Source organism: Xenopus laevis, chromosome 9_10L (assembly GCF_017654675.1).
Source record: "Xenopus laevis strain J_2021 chromosome 9_10L, Xenopus_laevis_v10.1, whole genome shotgun sequence".
NCBI lineage: Eukaryota > Metazoa > Chordata > Amphibia > Anura > Pipidae > Xenopus > Xenopus laevis.
Window position 1 is genome coordinate 55,614,240 of NC_054387.1, and position 19,600 is coordinate 55,633,839.

General features: G+C 42.5%; 1 protein-coding gene across 1 annotated transcript; it reads left to right on the top strand.

The window, feature by feature from the left end:
* The first annotated feature begins 888 nt into the window (after nt 1-888).
* LOC108701233 (macrophage receptor MARCO) lies at nt 889-16,990 on the top strand. Its single transcript, XM_018235587.2, has 14 exons — nt 889-1,083; nt 3,880-3,981; nt 4,519-4,812; nt 5,115-5,159; nt 6,020-6,109; nt 6,656-6,733; nt 8,530-8,574; nt 8,924-9,013; nt 9,558-9,611; nt 9,871-9,915; nt 10,649-10,747; nt 14,518-14,538; nt 15,879-16,043; nt 16,412-16,990. The coding sequence occupies exons 1-14, from the start codon at nt 975-977 to the stop codon at nt 16,543-16,545; spliced, it is 1,371 nt and encodes a 456-aa protein (XP_018091076.1). The 5' UTR covers nt 889-974; the 3' UTR covers nt 16,546-16,990.
* Nucleotides 16,991-19,600: the final 2,610 nt, after the last annotated feature.

A 19,600-nucleotide genomic window follows, 5' to 3' on the forward strand; every position in this document is an offset into this window, starting at 1 on the left:
TATAACCCCTTAGTGATTTCTAATATCCTTATAATTTACAGTAGGGGGTACATTATACCTTATAATACATGAGTGATACTCAGAGTTCCCTGTATAACTCAGTCTGCAGCCTTGTGCCTTTATATGGTCACAGAACCCCTGAGTGATTTCTAATATCTTTATAATTTACAGTAGGGGGTACATTATACCTTATAATACATGAGTGGTACTTAGAGTTCCCTGTATAACTCAGCCTTCAGCCTTGCGCCTTTATATGGTCACAGAACCCCTCTGTGATTTCTAATATCCCTATCACTTACAATACGAGGTATATTATCCCTTATAATATGAGTGATACTCAGAGTTCCCTGTATAACTCATCCTGCAGCCTTGTGCTTTTATATGCTCACAGAACTTATCAATATTCTTATAATTTACAGTAGGGGGTACATTATCCCTTATAATACATGAGTGATACTCAGAGTTCCCTGTATAACTCAGCCTACAGCCTTGTGCCTTTATATGGTCACATAATCCCTCAGTGATTTCTAATATCCTTATAATTTACAGCAGGAGGTACATTATACCTTATAATACATGAGTGGTACTCAGAGTTCCCTGTATAATTTAACCTTCAGCCTTGTGCCTTTATATGGTCACAGAATCCCTCAGTGATTTCTAATATCCTTATAATTTACATGGGGTACATTATCCCTTATCATACAGGAGTTATACTCAGATTTCCCTATACAGCCTGCAGCTGTAACTAACGTGCACTGGGGTTCATTAGCTCTTATAATGCATGAGTGATACTTCATATATTTTCACCAAATTTGGATCCCCAAGAGGGAGTGTGAAACCAGAACAAGCACAGTGGGTTGGTGTGTGACATTTGGGCACTTGAGGAGGAAGTGAGTAGTAGGGTTAAAAGGCAGAGGAATCTAGTTGTGTCTCAACCCCAGTCTCACTCTCAGCCTGTGAGGATATTATTGTGAATGGACCTAATGGACGACTCAGAGACCCAGTTGGAGGAGGAGTGCAGCTCCAAACCTTTCACCTTCAGCCCCATGTTATACTCTGGGATGGCTCCATTTGATATAAATGGTAAAGTGAAATCTCTGTGCCTTGCTTCTTTTGCCTTTTACAGCTCTCGGGGGGAGGCCAGGTGCTATAGCAGGAGGGAAGCCAGTAAATAAATGCCCCAGCTGCTGAGAAGACAAGGGGCTACAGGGGGCAGGGTTTGCTGTCTCTGGGTTAGAATAGAAGCCAATACATCAAGGCAGATTTAAAGGGGTTGTTCACCTTTAAATTAACTTTTAGTATGATGTAGAGAGTGATATTCTGAGCGATATTCTAGTTTTCATTTCATATTATTTGTGGTTATTGAATTATTTAGCTTTGTATTGAGCAGTTCTCCAGTTTGCAGTTTTAGCAATCAGGTTGCTATGGTCCAAATTACCCTAGCAACCATGCATTGATTTGAAATAGGGATTAGAATATGAATTTGAGAGGCCTAAATAGAAAGATGAGTAATAAAATGAAGCAACAAAAAATACATTTGTAGACTTACAGAGCATTTGTTTTTTAGATGGAGTCAGTGACCCCCATTAGAAAGCTGGAACGATTTAGAAGAAGGCGGCAAATAAAGAAAAATAAATTATAAATAAAGAAAAAAAATGCAGGCCAATAGAAAATGTAGTCACCATGTTTCTATAGATTTCCAAGGTTTGGTCACAAATGTGGCTCTTGCAGATCAACTATGGTGGAGAAAAAGTAACAGTCATTTATCCCTCCTGATTTTAAGATGTTTATTTGCCCTATGTACTTATATGTGCACATTACATTAGAAGAGGGGACTATGTTGTATGTGTTTAAATGTATTTCCTTTGTATTGTTCCATTAGTTACAGACTGGAGCACTGCCCTTTATAAAGAGGCAAATAAGACAGAATATAATTAGGCTCTTGATTCCTACTTCTTGCACAGAACTCCCCTAATTACACCCACTCTAACCCCCCTTCTAGGATAAGTAAACCTTTAAATTAAGTGCATGTAAAATTGATGAGGCTGCTATTCTAAGAACTGTTGCAGTTTACATTCTTTATTCATTTTTTGAATTTCAAGATATTAAAGGATACATGTACTGTTAAAGGAACAGTAGCACCAAAAAGTGTTTTGAAGTAGGGATGCACTGAATCCAGGATTCGGTTCGAGATTCGGCCAGGATTCGGCCTTTTTCAGCAGGATTCGGATTCAGCCGAATCCTTCTGTCCGGCCGAACCGAATCCTAATTTGCATATGTAAATTGGGGTGGAGCGGGAAAACGCGTGACTTTTTGACACAAAACAAGGAAATAAAAAATGTTTTCCCCTTCCCACCCCTAATTTGCATATGCAAGAGAATATAATGTACTGTAGTGCTGCACTGGTACAACTGGTGTGTTTGCTTCAGCAACACAACTATAGTTTATATAAACAAGCTGCTGTGTAGCCATGGGGGCAGCCATTCAAAGCTGAAAAAGGAGAAAAGACACAGGCGACACAGATAATAACAGATAAGTTCTGTAGCATACAATGGAACTCTTCAGAGCACATCTATTATCTACTTTGTATCCTGTGCTGGAATGGCTGCTTGTTTATATAAATTATAGTTGTGTTTCTGAAGCAAACACACTAGTTTTGTCAGTGCAGGGCCACAGTACATTATATTGTGATTCATTGAAAACATTTTGGTGTTACTGTTCCTTTAACATGAATGAATTTTGTTACAACAGTGTCACCTGCTGGTCATTTTCCAATCAGTCTGACCAACAAGTAGTCAAGGAAGTTGTCAGGAGAAAGAAAGGGGCTGCTCTTATGTTCTGGTTTGGAAAAAAATTAGAAAACGTTCTAAAATCTTTCCTAACCAGAAGAACATTAGACCAGCCCTTTCTCCTGACAACTTCCTTGACTATTTGGTGGTCAGACTGATTGGAAAATGACCAGCAGGTGGCGCTGTTGTAACATAATTCATTCATGTTAACAGTACAGGTATCCTTTAATCCTTTAATATCTTGCAAATAAAAAACAAAATGAATCTACATTACAAAAGTACTTGGAACAGCACTCACATCACTTTTACATTCAATTATTTTAAAGGTTTACTTATTCTTTCTTAGGGACAGGTCACCCAGCAACAGTGTAGGCAGTGGGCATCTGAACTCCCTGTATTTCCTCTAGCATCCCATCACCTCTGTGCTTCTTAAAGGAACAGTAACGTCAAAAAATAAGTGTTTTAAAGTAATAAAAATATAATGCAGTGTTGCCCTGCACTGGTAAAACTGGTGTGTTTGCTTCAGAAAAACTACTATAGTTTATATAAATAAGCTGCTGTGTAGCAATGGGGGCAGCCATTCAAAGGAGAAAAGGCTCAGGTTACACAGCATATAGCAGATAAGCTCTGTCTGACTAATGGTGTTATCTGTTATCTATTAGTTAACCTGTGCCATATAGCCATTTTTCAATTTCCGCCATTGCTACACAGCAGCTTGTTTATATGAACTATAGTAGTGTTTCTGAAGCAAACAGATCAGTTTTACCAGTGCAGGGCAACAGTACATTATATTTTCATTACTTTAAAACACTTAAATATTTTGGTTTTACTGTTCCTTTAATTGTCAGCCTTCCTCTTCTGCATTTCCCAGTGTTGAACATTCAAATCTCTGCCTGCTGGGAGCAATTTCCTGGGGAGCTGGATTATTATTATATTAGCCTCTACAATTTCTTCCATCCAATCAACTGGTTGCTATGGTCACAGAACTTTAACAACCAGATATCAGACACCAGAGCTGGAATGGCCAGCTGCAGGCTAAGCAGGGGCTCCCAATCTAAATGGGACTGACAGTTACTCTGTTTGATTTCAGATTCCAAGCCAAAGAGGCATGCAGTAAGAAATGGCTTCCAGATCTTTGTGTTTGTCTACTTGATGTTGTTGACGGCTGTGGCTTCCTACCTGATGTACTCCAGTATGTGTGGGAATATTGTGGGTTTGCTTATGTAAAGGGGGGTTGTTGTATAAGAGGATAATGAATGGAGCACGGGGGGACAGAGCATAATATTCATATTTGTGAGACCCAAAAGTAGCAGGTAACCCCAAGATATATATAAATATATAAGGAATAGTAATGAAGGAAACATTTGAGAACGGTTTCTAATTTTTTTTTCTAACCAGAAGAACATCAGAGCAGCCCTCTCTTTTTTTCCTTCCTTGACTACTTGGTGGTCAGAATAGTCAGAAAAATGACCAGTAGGTGGCACTGTTGTAACAAAATTCATTCATGTTAACACTACATGTAGCCTTTAATATCTTGGTATTAAAAAACAAAATAATGAATGTACATTGCAAAAGTGCTTAGAATAGCACCCTCATCAATTTTTGGAAATAGTTTTAGTTGTATATCACATGCATCCCAGCCTAATATCTCAGGGTCAGCCTGTGACCACAAATAATCACCACCCATTATTAATTGTGTCTAATCCGTGTTAATATTTGATCCCTAAAGGTTTTATTTGGCACCAGGAGCTCATGGCATTGAAGGAAGAGATGTGCAGCCTGCCATGTCTGGGGAAGGACGTGACAGTGAAGGGGTCACATAAAGAAGTATTTTTAAGTCAGAGTGAAGAAAATAAATTAGACCCTAAAATTAAGGAGCTCCTGCGCACCCTGAATGCATCCATTCTATCCATTGAGGATAAGAGGGTCCAAAGACTCAGTGAACTGGAGGAGGAGATTGGGATCATCCAAGTGAGGACCCAGGATCTATTCCAGAAACTAGATAATTCAACCCTGATCCCAGGTGGGTCCCTATTGGCGCATTGACCCCTTCACTGTTTGTGAGACCTATGCTGTCTATTGGTGTGTTATTGTGTAACTGAGCAGTAAAACCATGTTAACTTACCCTTTACTCAGTGATGCAACAGCTTTAGGTGGCAGAAAAGGAAGAGGCATCAGTGGCAGAATTCTTTTCTATCACACAAAGCAGGACCATATCAGGGGTGCAGAAATATGGGAGATTACATTGCAATTTTAATATAGTTTTGTACCTCAGTGTTAATATCAACACTTAATAGTGACCAAGTACAACTTCTGCCTTTGCAGGGCCTGCTGGGAAGGATGGGCCCCCAGGGGCCAGAGGAATTCCAGGTAAGGACTTTTTGCACATAAACGGTAGCATTCAATCAAGGACACACTCGTAGAGATGGCAGATGGTTGTCCTGGCCTAGGTACCAGGAGACAGGTGCAGACATTGGGTCACAGAAGCAGAATGAAATGGAGGGGGGCTGTGTACTGTACATTGTGTGTGATTGTGCATAAAATATTTCTATAGTAGTGAGCTGGCTTTTGATAGCATCTGCTGCCAGTGGTGACCCCAAAAAGCCGCTGTTGCATAGTTGGTATCACCCATGACTGGCCCTAATTGAATTCAGAGTAGGGCCGTGTGTGGGTTATTCCAGTAAATGAATGGCAGAGGAGGAGGATACCTCTATCATTAACTGAACTAACCAGAAACTCCCATGACACAGCCCAACTTGCCCTGCACTATAAGTGGGTAAATGGTACATTTTTACATTACCATTTTAATATTACCGCTAAGTTCTACAGCTCATTGGGGAAAGTAGAGGAAAGTAGAGAGGGGTATTTTGTCACTCACAGGGGGAGTATATGTATATGATACATAAGCCAAGTATTGGGTGCATTATAGTGGGAATGGGAAGGTCGGAGATGATTGTGCTGATGAACAGGGACAGACTGTGGTTCATTACCAAAAACAGGAATCCCCTCCATGCTGCCGTGATCTGGTGATTGTATATTTGGTTAAATGAGGAGCTTAGCACTGACTGCTGGGTAATACCCCAGTACTGTCCACAGTTATATGGACACAGGACACGCCCACACAACTGGAGAGGCACATAGGCTCCACCAATGAGCACATGAGTCGACAGTAACACAAGGGTTAATCTTTTGCTTTCCCATTAACGGTTATTACTCTCTTAATGCCCCAGGTCCACCAGGAGTGAAAGGGGAGCCCGGTAACCGAGGGGAGGCTGGAAACCGCGGCAGTCCTGGAATCAAAGGAGAAAAGGGAAATCCTGGTAAGATATGAAGCCTGACGCACATACACACTGATCATATACACTGCTACACACTCAAACACAATTACACACTCAGAACACAATTATAACACAAAGTACAAAGTGCGGTTTCCATGAGGAAATGTGTAGGCCCATACCCCCGCATGACCATTCCCTTGATCCACCCCTGTTCTGACTGGGTCCCCTGCAGGAGTTTTGCTTGTCCCCTCAAAGGGCTTTCCAGCTCACATGCACAAGTACACATGTTATCTGCAGAACATACACACGCACAGTTACACACTAATTGTATGCACTGGTACACACACATGCACACCAATTCTCTGTACCCACCAACATTTTAAGTGCATGCCAAAAATACAAGGGTCAGTTAAATTCTTAGTGCCATGGACATCTGTACTTATGTGAGTGGCCACCAGGGCACAATATGGCAGAGATTTCACAGGAGAAAGTGAAGGACAAAAACCCTGACCCCCCAAATTATGACTTCATCCTTTATATCTGAGCCCTAAATCCCCAAATATCCTCATTTTGTTGTGTCACCTGCAGGTCTTCAAGGGCTTAAAGGAGATGAAGGAAAATTGGGCCCCACAGGTCCAATGGGTCCCTCAGGATCTGATGGAAATGGTAAGAAAGGCAAATGATGTCCTGGAAGATCCCAAGAAGTATTGAGGAAATGGGTGTTGGTTACCCTTGGGCATCATGGGGTAACTGAGGTTGTCTCTCTGATTCCTGAGAGACATTCTCTGCCTTTATTGGTTTTGTGGGTGCTGGGTTTATAATTCAAGATCAGAACTGGGCACCTAATAACCCGCAAGCTACACAATACTGTTTATGTGCCATGAAGGATTATCACAGGCCGACAGGTATAGGTTTATGTATTTACCCCAAAAGGGTATAAGACAGATGTTGCCAGATCTGCCCATCAATTCCTGCCCTGGATCAACCCCCGTACCAATATCTAACACCACAATACTAGCATACTTCATACACACATCCAACACCTTCATACCAGCACCCAACACCTTCATACCAGCATCCAACACTTCCATACCAGCATCTAACACTTCCATACCAGCATCTAGCACTTCCATACCAGCATCCAACACCTTCATACCAGCATCTAACACTTCCATACCAGCACCCAACACCTTCATACCAGCATCCAACACTTCCATACCAGCATCCAACATCTTCATACCAGTATCCAACACTTCCATACCAGCACCCAACACCTTCATACCAGCATCCAACACTTCCATAACAGCATCCAACACCTTCATACCAGTATCCAACACTTCCATACCAGCACCCAACACCTTCATACCAGCATCCAACACTTCCATACCAGAACCCAACACCTTCATACCAGCATCCAACACTTCCATACCAGCATCCAACAGCTTCATATCAGCATCCAACAGCTTCATACCAACATCCAACACCTTCTTACCAGCATCCAACACCTTCTTACCAGCATCCAACACTTCCATACCAGCATCCAACACCCATACCAGCATCTAACACCCCCATACTAGCATCTAACACCCCTCATACAAGCATCTAACACCAATACCAGCATCTAACACCTCCATACCAGTGCCCAACGTCACAGATGCTCTTGTGGCTGAATAGAAGCAACTCCCAGCAACAATGCTCCCAATGAGAACCTTCCCAGAAGAGAAGGGGCAGTCATAGCAGCAAATGGAGGGGCAATGTAATCCCTTTGATTTGAAAATGAAATGATGGTGGACGAAGGGTTTTTTTTGGCCATATAGTTTACCTCTGTGCCTGTGCCAAGCAATACCCTTTGCCCAAACCCCGGTCCTGCTCACTGCACTTACAAAGTGTTTCCATTTCTCACACCAATCCCTTATCTACAGCAGAGATCAGAAGCGGCACTGTTGCATTACAGCACTGTGGGAAACACTGGCCATTGGCTAATAGTGGTGAGAAGTGGTAGAACAACTAACTATTTATGTTTCAGTAAAGTGTGTCTACAACATGGAGCATTTTCCACAAATGTCAAATGTCAGAAACGGCCACATCTATGGATTTATTATGTTTTACCAGCTGAATCCATATGAGAGAATTTGCCATGAGTTGAATCCCTGTTTGTGCTGGGTCAGTAGATTTGTCTCCGATGGGTGGTTGGGGGGGGGGGTTATAGGGTAAATGAGTGTTTGGCTTATACATTATAGTGTGCAGTCATGAATCTAGCAGTGTGTGTGTGTGGCGGGGGGGGGGGGGTCCACAAAATCTGTGAGTGCTGCTATGTAACATTCCCAAGAGCAGCAATATCCACATTCCTTATTTATATTGAAGTTTGGGATTGGGGGTTCATATGAAAGCAACAAACCTATGTGTCAGTTAGGGGCCCAGTAAGTTCTGGTACTGCCAATCTCATGTTTTCTGTCTCATAGGGACCAAAGGTGAGCCTGGAGCAACTGGACCCCCTGGAGCAAAAGGTACAGTAAGTGATTTGTGAGAATTTGGCTTGTTTCTTGTGCCCTTCAACTCCAACATGATCAGAGGGATGGCTATCAAAGTCTCCTAATGGGGGAGGGGGCTTGGGAGGCTTTGGGTAGATCACACTGTGAAGGAGACTGGTAATAGAGAAATCAGCACTTAAGGGTTGTTCAGGGTTCAGATTTGGAAGAATCTCCCTGCAGAAGCAGTGTCCTAACAACTCATTTATTTGTTTCCCTCTTTGCCCCATATATATATATATATATATATATATGTATATATATATATATATATATATATATATATATATATATAATACAGAGCCTATAATTGGCTTCTCTTTTGCAGGGGATGCTGGTGAAAGAGGACAAGATGGTATCCCTGGCAGACCTGGAGCATCTGGTACTGCTGGAGAGAAAGGAGAAACTGGTAGAACAGGTAAACTGGCATCTACTATATAGGTGGGGTACGGAGTGTTTCTTGATCACAGGGATAGATGGGGTGCTCCACAGAAACAAGACTAAATAGGTGTTATATTAGTACATAGGTTAAGGGGTGTTGTGTGGGCACAAGGTTGCATGGGGTGCTAGTTAGGCTCAGAGTTGAATGAGTTGAATGGGCACAGGGATAAATCGGGTGTTCTGTGAACATAAGAATTAATGAGTTTCTCTATGGGCACTAGGCAGAATTTTTTTTTATTATTCAGTCTTTCTTTGGAATGTGCAGGGCAGCAGTGCAGAATTGAACCTTTTGAATTGATCATTAATTAGGGCATTATGGGGCCCCCTATACCTCCTGGGCCCACCTGCAGCCGCTGGGTCTACTTCCTCTGTAGTAATGCTCCTGCTCCCATTCCAGACATATGAGGAGTTTTTGGAGTCCAGCCCTGGCACCTTCCTTCATCCATCTCCCAGCACAGGGGCACCCAACTTCTATTATGTTTATAATAAATAACATCACATTTCTTTCTTATTACCCCCAGGTCTGCCTGGTACCCCAGGGACAAACGGAGACAAAGGAGAGAAAGGAAATCAAGGTAAATTCACAGTAATAGGAGCACAAGACACAAATCCCTATCACTGGGGACTTTGCTGTGTAACTTACAATCATTCTTTTCCAATCTCTCTCACTCTGTAGTCTGTCTGCAACTGTCTCCCCTACACTCTGCTTTCTGGGACTCTCTATTCTTATTTTCAGTCTCCTAGTCAGTCTGTCTCTCACTCTGCTGATCTTCCAGTCACCCTGCCTGACATAGGCCCCCATATGTTTATCTGACATGCCACACTCTTTTCTAGGCTTGAATGGAGATCCAGGGCAGAAAGGAGAAATAGGAGCATCAGGTGAGAAAGCGGATATACAGTATACAGTATCTCAGCCACCTGTGATGGGAGGAGCCAAACTATTATTTCCAGAATTATGACCTGAATTCTGTGTGGACTCCACTAACCAGAATACAGGAATCCTCTTCCCCTACTAAAGGCAGAAAGTTTTTGCCAATGTGTAAAGAGACATACAGTAGATTGTATATTTTCTCTTTTTGACAACCTCCTGCCATCAGAGTATTATGTTGTTCTAGTCCCACCCACTGCTTGAGTCACAGACTCCCTGCTGTGTGTTAGGACAGACATTAGGGCAGATGACAATTACAGCAGTGCAGAAGAATCTACTGTGGCAAATGCAGTCCCCTCAGGGCTCCATGCTGCCAGAAAACATTAAGTTCTGAATCAGAACTTCTGAATTCTGGGCCCACGGAGATGGAGAGTTACGCGACAGAATCGTAGAGAGCAGGGGTGCTCCGCCAATGAGGAGAGTTGAGGGTGTTGCCTCAGGTGGCAGCGCCCCACTAGGTACCAGGGGCAGCAAAATTGCTGCTCCTGGTACTTTAAGAGCGAATTTCCGGGGAAGGGGGGGGGCAGCAGCAACTGCTGCTGCCTCAGGCGGCGGAGGGGCCAGGATCCCCCCTGGTAGAGAGGGCAGGTTGGGTCCCCCAACCCTCTACAGTACAGGAGACCATGGACACAATAGTCTTACTCCCTGTGGGCATCTAATATCATTGTCTTCATTACTTCTCAGGGTTAAATGGGCTTCCCGGTGCCAAAGGAGAACCCGGAGTGCCTGGCCTCCCGGGCCCAAAAGGGAATCCTGGAGAGAAAGGGAATCCTGGAATCCAAGGTAAGTGGAGAACAAAATTGTTTGTGTCTCCTGGTAGAGAGAATGGAGCTGATTCCATGTCTAACCTCCTTCCAGCACCCCTGGGTTACCATCAATACCTAGATGGCAAGGCTAACCACCACAGTGCTATCATTCTACCTGTTACACAGTATAATTAAATGTTTTTGTTACTTTCCCTTTTTTCTGGTTCCCTCTGTGCCTGTGCCAAGCAATACCCTTTGCCCAAACCCCGGTCCTGCTCACTGCACTTACAAAGTGTTTCCATTTCTCACACCAATCCCTTATCTACAGCAGAGATCAGAAGCCGCACGGTTGCATTACAGCACTGTGGGAAACACTGGCCATTGGCTAATAGTGGTGAGAAGTGGTATAACAACTAATTATTTATGTTTCAGTAAAGTGGGTCTACAACATGGAGCATTTTCCACAAATGTCAAATGTCAGAAACGGCCACATCTATGGATTTATTATGTTTTACCAGCTGAATCCGTATGAGATAATTTGCCATGAGTTGAATCCCTGTTTGTGCTGGGTCAGTAGATTTGTCTCCAATGGGTGGTGGTGGGGGGGGGGTTATAGGGTAAATGAGTGTTTGGCTTATACATTATAGTGTGCAGTCATTAGAATTAGCTATGCACTGGGCTGACTGGTTACATTGGACCTTCTCTTTGACCCCTCAGAGTAGTTTGTGGAGGAATTGAGCGTTATTGCTGAATTATAAATACAGGATTCTGGAAGCCAGGAGTTCGTAACCAAATCATAAAATGTTTATTCAGGCAAACAGTGCAGTAAAGCAGTGCTCACATAGTTCCAAGGTATCAATTAAAGTGGAGTGGCCATGGTGACATTCACCTGCAAAGCAGAACTCCCCTTTCAGATATGACACCCTTTTTTAGTCCCTTTGATTATTGTGGCCCCTTAATTTTCAGACAGAGTATCATCTGGGAGAGTCCACCCCAATCCTTCAGTCCTATGCTGGTGATCAGTGCTGTCCTTTCTAGGTAATACTGCGTGACTTACACCTCTAGAGTAGTACTGGAACAGACACTATACATATCACTGGCTAACTACCTCAATCACCGGGTACCTGTTCCCCGACTTGATAGATAGATAGATAGATAGATAGATAGATAGATAATAGATAAATAGATAGACAGACATACAGACAGACAGACAGACAGACAGACAGACAGATAGATAGATAGATAGATAGATAATAGAGAGATAGATAGATAGATAGATAGATAGATAGATAGATAGATAGATAGATAATAGAGAGATAGATAGATAGATAGATAGATAGATAGATAGATAGATAGATAGATACAGTATATAGATAATAGATATAGAGACAGACAGACAGACAGATAGAGACAGACAGACAGAGATAGATAGATAGATTGATAGATAGATAGATAGATAGATAGATAGATAGATAGATAATATATAGATAAATAAAAGATAGAGAGACAGACAGACAGATAGATTAGATAGATAGACAGACAGACAGACAGACAGACAGACAGACAGACAGATAGATAGATAGATAGATAGATACAGTATATAGATAATAGATAGAGAGACAGACAGACAGACAGATAGAGACAGACAGACAGAGATAGATAGATAGATAGATAGATAGATAGATAGATAGATAGATAGATAGATAGATAGATAGATAGATAATATATAGATAAATAAAAGATAGAGAGACAGACAGATAGATTAGATAGATAGACAGACAGACAGACAGACAGACAGACAGACAGACAGACAGACAGACAGACAGATAGATAGATAGATAGATAGATAGATAGATATAGATAATAGATGGATAGATGATAGATAGATTATAGATAGATAGATAGATAGATAGATAGATAGATAGATAGATAGATACTGTAGATAGATAGATAGATAGATAGATAGATAGATAGATAGATAGATAGATAGATAGATAGATACTGTAGATAGATAGATAGATAGATAGATAGATAGATAGATAGATAGATAGATAGATAGATAGATAGATACTGTAGATAGATAGATAGATAGATAGATAGATAGATACTGTAGATAGATAGCCCTTTGTTGAGCTTAGAGTTACAAATACAATCAAGTGTTAAATACCCACAGGAAGAGAAGGGGCACAAACGCTCACCTCCTTTATACCCTTTAGTGTCCAAAATGTTTCAAAGTGTTCCAATTCGATAAAAATCAATGTCCTTGAAAAAAGGTTAAAATACACCGTGACTTGGCATGTGAGTCCTGGAAATATTGACAATATAAAGCAATTTATACAGGACAGTGATCAATGCCTTCTACCAGGTATATATGGAAACATTTTTCTCTCTGGCTCCAATGGCGAATTCAGGGGACAAGTCACTCCGGAACACCTCTGGATCTGGAGCTTCCTCATCTTTAAATATTACTGTTCTGAAATATAACACATAGAAAAGGAAATGTGAATAACAATCAAACACAAGTATTTGTTAAAAACAAGCACTTAAAAATCATCTTACTCACATAAACGTATTCATATGAACGTCATGGGGTACAGTATATTCCCTATTGAGGCCATCTGGTGGTACCCAATGTGCTAATCAAGCGTATTTTTAATTTGCTAAGAATACAATGTCTATTGCCATCCCTTCTGAGTGGATCTACTCTGTCAATGACTTGGTATCGCAACTATGAAATTGAATGTTTCATTTTATGGGAATGTGCAGGGGTAGGTAACTGGAGTTGATTACATTGTATATTAGACTTGTGCTGTTTAATCCTTCCTTCGGTGCACTTAATAATATAAACCACATTTGTAGAGTCACAAGTGTAGTATTTCTGAATTAGGATATTTTTGTCTGTATGTGGCTGTGTATGACCTTCCCCCTTTTGAGGGGTACCCAAAATGCATTGTGTCTGTTTCTTTTGTGGATCTATATCAGCCCATACCAGAAGACAATTCTTTAATGTGTGGTGCATCTGTTTGTAACACCTGCCAATGTTTTCTTATAATCATCCTAACATGATCATTGGCTACCAGTGTCAGACTGGCCCACTGGGATACCAGGAAAACTCCCGGTGGGCTTGCTTTTAACCATTTAGCATATTTCATGATCCTTACCTATTCATTTATTAATAATAGTAAAATATAGTAAGTAGATATAAAAGACTAGAAGAGGTTGAGAGAGGAGAGGAGGAATAATAGTTTGGAAAGTGGGCCCACTGTCTAAAGTCTTCTGGTGGGCCCCTGGCATCCCAGTCCCACACTGCTGGCTACTGAATACTGACTGACAAAAGCCATCCTATTTCCTTTTTCCTTAATTTCTTTGTCTTTAGAGGTTCTAAGTTGCTTGGATGGGACTTTTTTTTCACTTTTTACAAATATTACCCGAGTGCTGCTGTTGATTTGTACTGCCTTACCCGGCCAGAGGTACAGCTTGCACCTGGGGCTGCTCAGAGCTGTCTTCTACTCTGTAGCACACTTCAACTGATTCTATTTCTTAATTCCAGGCTTATAGGCTAGTTTTGGTTGCATAAATACCAGGGGTACTGACAAACAGTAGGCTGCCAGTCCACATAGGACATAGGTGCTAGCAATTACAGCCTGTATTTGGCACTTTTTGCTCTCCAAATTTTTTTACGTTTCAGTGTGGCTCATGGGTAAAAAATGGGGGGGGGTTCTTGGGGATTTCTAGAACAAGTAGGGAACTTAACCCCATCATGGAGAATATAGAAGGCATCACTGATTTCTTTCTTTTTTCATTCAGGACCCCCAGGGACACAAACAGGTAAGGACCTATTTCTATGTACAGTGCAATGTGCAACATAAGGGCATTATTCACTAAACATCAGAGTGTCATTCACTTAGCTCTTGTGCCCAATGGTTATGCAGCTTTAAAGGGCATGTAAAGGAAAAAAAAAATAAAATCCTATTTTTACTTTCTTTAATGAAAAAGAAACCTCCAATATACTTTAATTAATAAATGTGTACCATTTTTATAAGAAACATGACTGTATGCAGTGAAATTCTCCCTTCATTTACTGCTGTGGATAGGAATTGTCAGATGGTCCCTAACTGCTGAGCAGGGAAACAATCATACTTATGAACAGCAGGGGGAGCCCAGCCTTACTTCCCAGCCATGCAGAACTCAAGCAGCTTTGTTTATGACGATCCCTAAGCAGCCCAGACCACACTGAGCATGTGCACAGTCTTAGTCTTGCAAAGATTTTTAACAAAGTCACAAGATGGTGACCCCCTGTAGCCAACTTTGAAAGCATAAATTATTTATTTGATTAGGCTTGTGGTGCAGTAAGTTCATGTTTATATTTAGTATACAAAATACAGCATTTCTAGCCTTGTTCTATTTTAGACTTTACATGCCCTTTAAGGATTTCAGTTGTGCCAACAGTACAGAGTAGAGTCCTGCAGCGGGTCAGATACCCGCATGTTACCCACAAAAACTTGGGGTACCCTGCAGGTTGCAGGTAAAAGTTCCGGGTGCGGGTTTAGATGCGGCAGTTCTGCGGGTTTGCGGGTCGCGGGTCGGGCCACGGGTCTTCTCAATAGTGATTTTTACTCCTTTTTTCTGATCACGCCTACTTTCGATGATGCCACTTCCGGTTTACAATGACAGCACTTCCTGATTCTTGATGGTCAGCGGGTTGCGGGTCCGGGTTGCGGATAAGGTACTTGTGGGTCGGGTAGCAGGTCCTAGAGGGTAAGAATGCGGGTTGCGGGTCCGGGTTGTGGATTGCAGGTTGCTGGTACTTGTCGGGTACGGATTCCAAAAAATGGACCCGCAAAGGACTCTAGTACAGAGCACTGAGCGCAGCACAATACATCCCAGTGCTTAATGTCTGTCCTATGCACGTGGGAGATACAGGGATTAGAAACATTTGTGGCCACAGGTGCTTCCCACTTGGCACATGTAAAGGGTTCAACTTAGGTCTTCTCCCCTTGGTGAGTACCAGCTGTACCTGGCAGTGCCACATAGTGGTGAGTAGTAGCACGGGCAACTTAATGGGGGGAAGTTGCATTGTGGGCAACAATTATTGCTTATTTTTTTGCGCTTGCCACTGTGTCCCCTGTTGATGAATGGGCCCTAATGTGTTGTTGTCGCCCGTTCAGAGATAGTGCGGCTTGTGGGTGGGACCAATCGAGGCCGAGTGGAAATCTTTCACGGTGGTGACTGGGGTACAATCTGCGATGATTCCTGGGACATGAATGATGGAGCGGTCATCTGTCGAATGTTGGGCTACTCCAGAGCTGTACAAGCATTCACTGCTGGAGGAGGTGAGCTATCATTCAACTGTCTCCATGGGACCCTCAGGAGCCATTATTTACACAGACCCATAAACTGTTATCAGGGTTGGTCAAGGGTCCAAGGTTTATTTTTTGTTGTCATGGAAATAAGTCCCTTCTCTCCTTTTCCAGATATTTACATTATACAGTAGATTAAAGGGGAAATTGACTTTAGAACCAACTTTAAGCATGATATATGCATAGGCATTAAAGGGTAGGCCACTCATTTAGGGCTTAGTTTATGTCCCTTGGGTGCAGAAGTTGGGTACACTTTGGCTTTGTACAAGACTGATCCCCATTATATCTGTGGGGGGCACAGAGTGAGAGTTGACTTATATTTTGTCCCATTCATCACTCAGGTATCGGGAAGATCTTGTTGGATGACGTATCCTGTGTTGGGACAGAAACCAGTATCCTGGAGTGTCCGAAGCCCAACTGGGAGATGCACAACTGTGGCCACAATGAGGATGCTGGGGTTGAGTGTGGCTCCTAGCAATGGGCCCTAGGAAATGCTCTGTATATCCAGTCAGCCTCAAGTCAGCCCATAAAAAACCCAGCAGTTCATGGGGGGGCAGAACTCGGAGGCATCTGTATTCCAGCACATGATGAAATATAAAGAGTCCACACTCCACCATTACCTTCTATATTATCAGTCCACTCACTGTACTTTACTTCCCATAATGCACGTTTACTAACAGGGTTAATTGACTTTTGGCGTGCTGCTAATAAGAGTATTATCTTCATATTATTTTATACCTTTCCACTTTGCAATGCTTTTTGGTTACTAAGGTCAGTGACCCCTCTCAGCAATCGGAGATAAGACCAACTGCAAACCGACCCAAAGTTACATCAAATATTGATTATTTGGTGAGGTTAGGTTACCCAGTGCAGGGATTGGGGGAGGCTTTGCTACATAATAAAGACTCAGCTTTGGTACAGAACATGCCTCTCTCTCTCTGTGTATTCTCTCTGTCAAACAAACACCAGGACAGCGACAGCACATAAATTGATTCTGGGCTTGTGTACACTGACCGGTGATTAATCAGACAAACGGAATTTCTCATTTCTCTGCCGCTGGAGGAGGGGCTGGGACTGCAGGGAAAACCTTTTCCCAATACTAATGGCATCTGTTTCACTGCAGTTGGGGGGGGGGTGCAGGGGCCAAATACTGATATGAATTGTACAAACATCCTCTGCAGTCACTTCTGCACAATGCAACTCCTAAAATGCCCCATTCCCTCATTTTAATCAAAAACTGTCACACATCAGTTAAGCCAGTATATTGGCTACATTACCTACTGGGGTGTCCTAAAGCCCTAGGGAAGAAGCACAAAATCAGAGTATCCCTTGCCAAATGGGACCTTTTAAATATGAAAGCTGTAGCCTCAGGTAACAGTAGGTGGCGCCACTACAGGCGGAGGCATAATTGAGCCATTTGGTCACAAAGCATCAGAATCCCAAAGATTATCCTTAACTTGCATTTTCAAATTGGTACTCAAACTAACAAAATGTGTTGCCCTCATTCCAGCGCTCAGAACTCACATTACATTAAGGGTTTGGATCAGGTTCATCTGGACAGGTGGCCCATTGGCCAATACCCAACTGGATCCTAAATCCATTCACCTAAACTGCAGGTTGGATCTTTGGGAATTCTGCTACAGAGCGCCCCAGCATAATCCCTAGCCACAGGAGTAATTTGGCTACTTGGGAGCAATCTATGACATCAAATGTTATTTTAATTTATAAACAGTATGACTGCCCCACTGATTTGGATAAACCAAGACACACAAGACTGCCCAGGAATAAAACTATGCCACCTTGAATCTCATCAGTTCTGCTGATAAATAAGGAACATTTTGCCTTTAATCACTGCTAGGCCAGACTCAGCAAAGCCAGTGTCATATTAGCCACCCTACACAGGACCTCACTGACTCACACTCACAGTATAAGGGTGGGAGATTGTACTGTGTTTTAGGTGAGTGCAAAGTTACTAAGGGGCATTAACCCATTCAGGCACAATTGCTTGCCACTCAGACTTAAATCTTTTAGTTTCCACAGACCATCCCTTTATGACTCCAGCACAAACTTCAGAAGAAACTTTGTGACACGTGCTAAGCTTTGGGATAAGAGCAAATATATAATTTTATTGTTTTTCTAGCAGGGTCCCTAATAGTCACTTTGCCCCGTATTGGGCCTGTGGAGCTGTTTTGTGCCTATTTGAATCTTACTTAAGGGAAGAGTAACATCAAAAAATGAAATTGTTTTAAAGTAAAAAAATATAATGCAGTGTTGCCCTGCACTGGTAAAACTGGTGCGTTTGCTTCAGAAACACTACTATTGTTTATATAAATAAGCTGCTGTGTAGCAATGGGGGCAGCCAATCAAAGGAGAAAAGGCTCATTTTACACAGCAGATAAATTCTGTAGAACTTGTTATCTCTTATCTACTATTTAACCTGTTCCATATAGTCTTTTTTCAATAGATATATATGAACTAGTGTTTCTGAAGCAAACAGATCAGTTTTACCAGTACAGAGCAACAGTACATGATATTTTTATTACTTTAAAACACTTTTTTGGTGTTACTGTTCCCTTAACTGTATAGAAACTGCTAGTTCCAGGGAAAGTGACTGACTGTCACTGTCCCCTCCCCAACTCCCTGTCTGCCTTGCACCCATCACTCACTTTGATTTAACTCCAGAAGCCAGAAACTGAATCCCTCTCCCTACTTTCCTATACTATAATCCAGTGCTGTCCAACTTCTGTGGTAGAAAGGGCCGACATTTTTCCAGTCTACATTGTGGAGAGTCAACAATGGAAACCAGTGTTGACCACTCCCTGTTTTCAAACCACACCCACTTTAAAGCACACCCATGTAACCACAAGACTATGTCCACATTAATGGCGGTAAGACACCACAAAACCAAATGGTTGGTGCTCACTGCAGGGATACCACTTATCACTCATATGTGAAAAAAGTTGTCATAATAAGACATACCCTTAAATCCATATGCCTCCTCTTCTCCTTGGATAACACAGCACCCCCAGCACATGATTAAACACCTTAGGGGCCCATAACAATAATTTATTTTCAAATGCTAACAAACCCCCAGAACAAATACCAGGCTTATGTTCCACAAGCAGAGCAGGACACAAACAGGCAGAGCAGGGCACACACAGGCAGATCAGGGCACAAACAGGCAGAGCAGGCACAAACAGGCAGAGTATGGCACACACAGGCAGAGCAGGTAGAAACAGGCAGAGCAGGGCACACGCAGGCAGAGCAGGGCACACACAGGCAGAGCAGGGCACAAACAGGCAGAGCAGGCACAAACAGGCAGAGTATGGCACACACAGGCAGAGCAGGCAGAAACAGGCAGAGCAGGGCACACGCAGGCAGAGCAGGGCACACACAGGCAGAGCAGGGCACATGCAGGCAGAGTATGGCACACGCAGGCAGAGCAGGGCATATACAGGCAGAGCAGGGCACACACAGGCAGAGCAGGACACAAACAGGCAGAGCAGGGCACACAGAGGCAGAGCAGGCAC

Bases quoted from the DNA above. Each gene is read 5' to 3' on its own strand.
- LOC108701233 (XM_018235587.2), top strand. From the start codon at position 975: ATGGACCTAATGGACGACTCAGAGACCCAGTTGGAGGAGGAGTGCAGC. The intron at 1,084-3,879 runs GTAAAGTGAAAT...GTTTGATTTCAG, and splicing joins GGCTCCATTTGATATAAATG to ATTCCAAGCCAAAGAGGCAT. The intron at 4,813-5,114 runs GTGGGTCCCTAT...CTGCCTTTGCAG, and splicing joins TAATTCAACCCTGATCCCAG to GGCCTGCTGGGAAGGATGGG.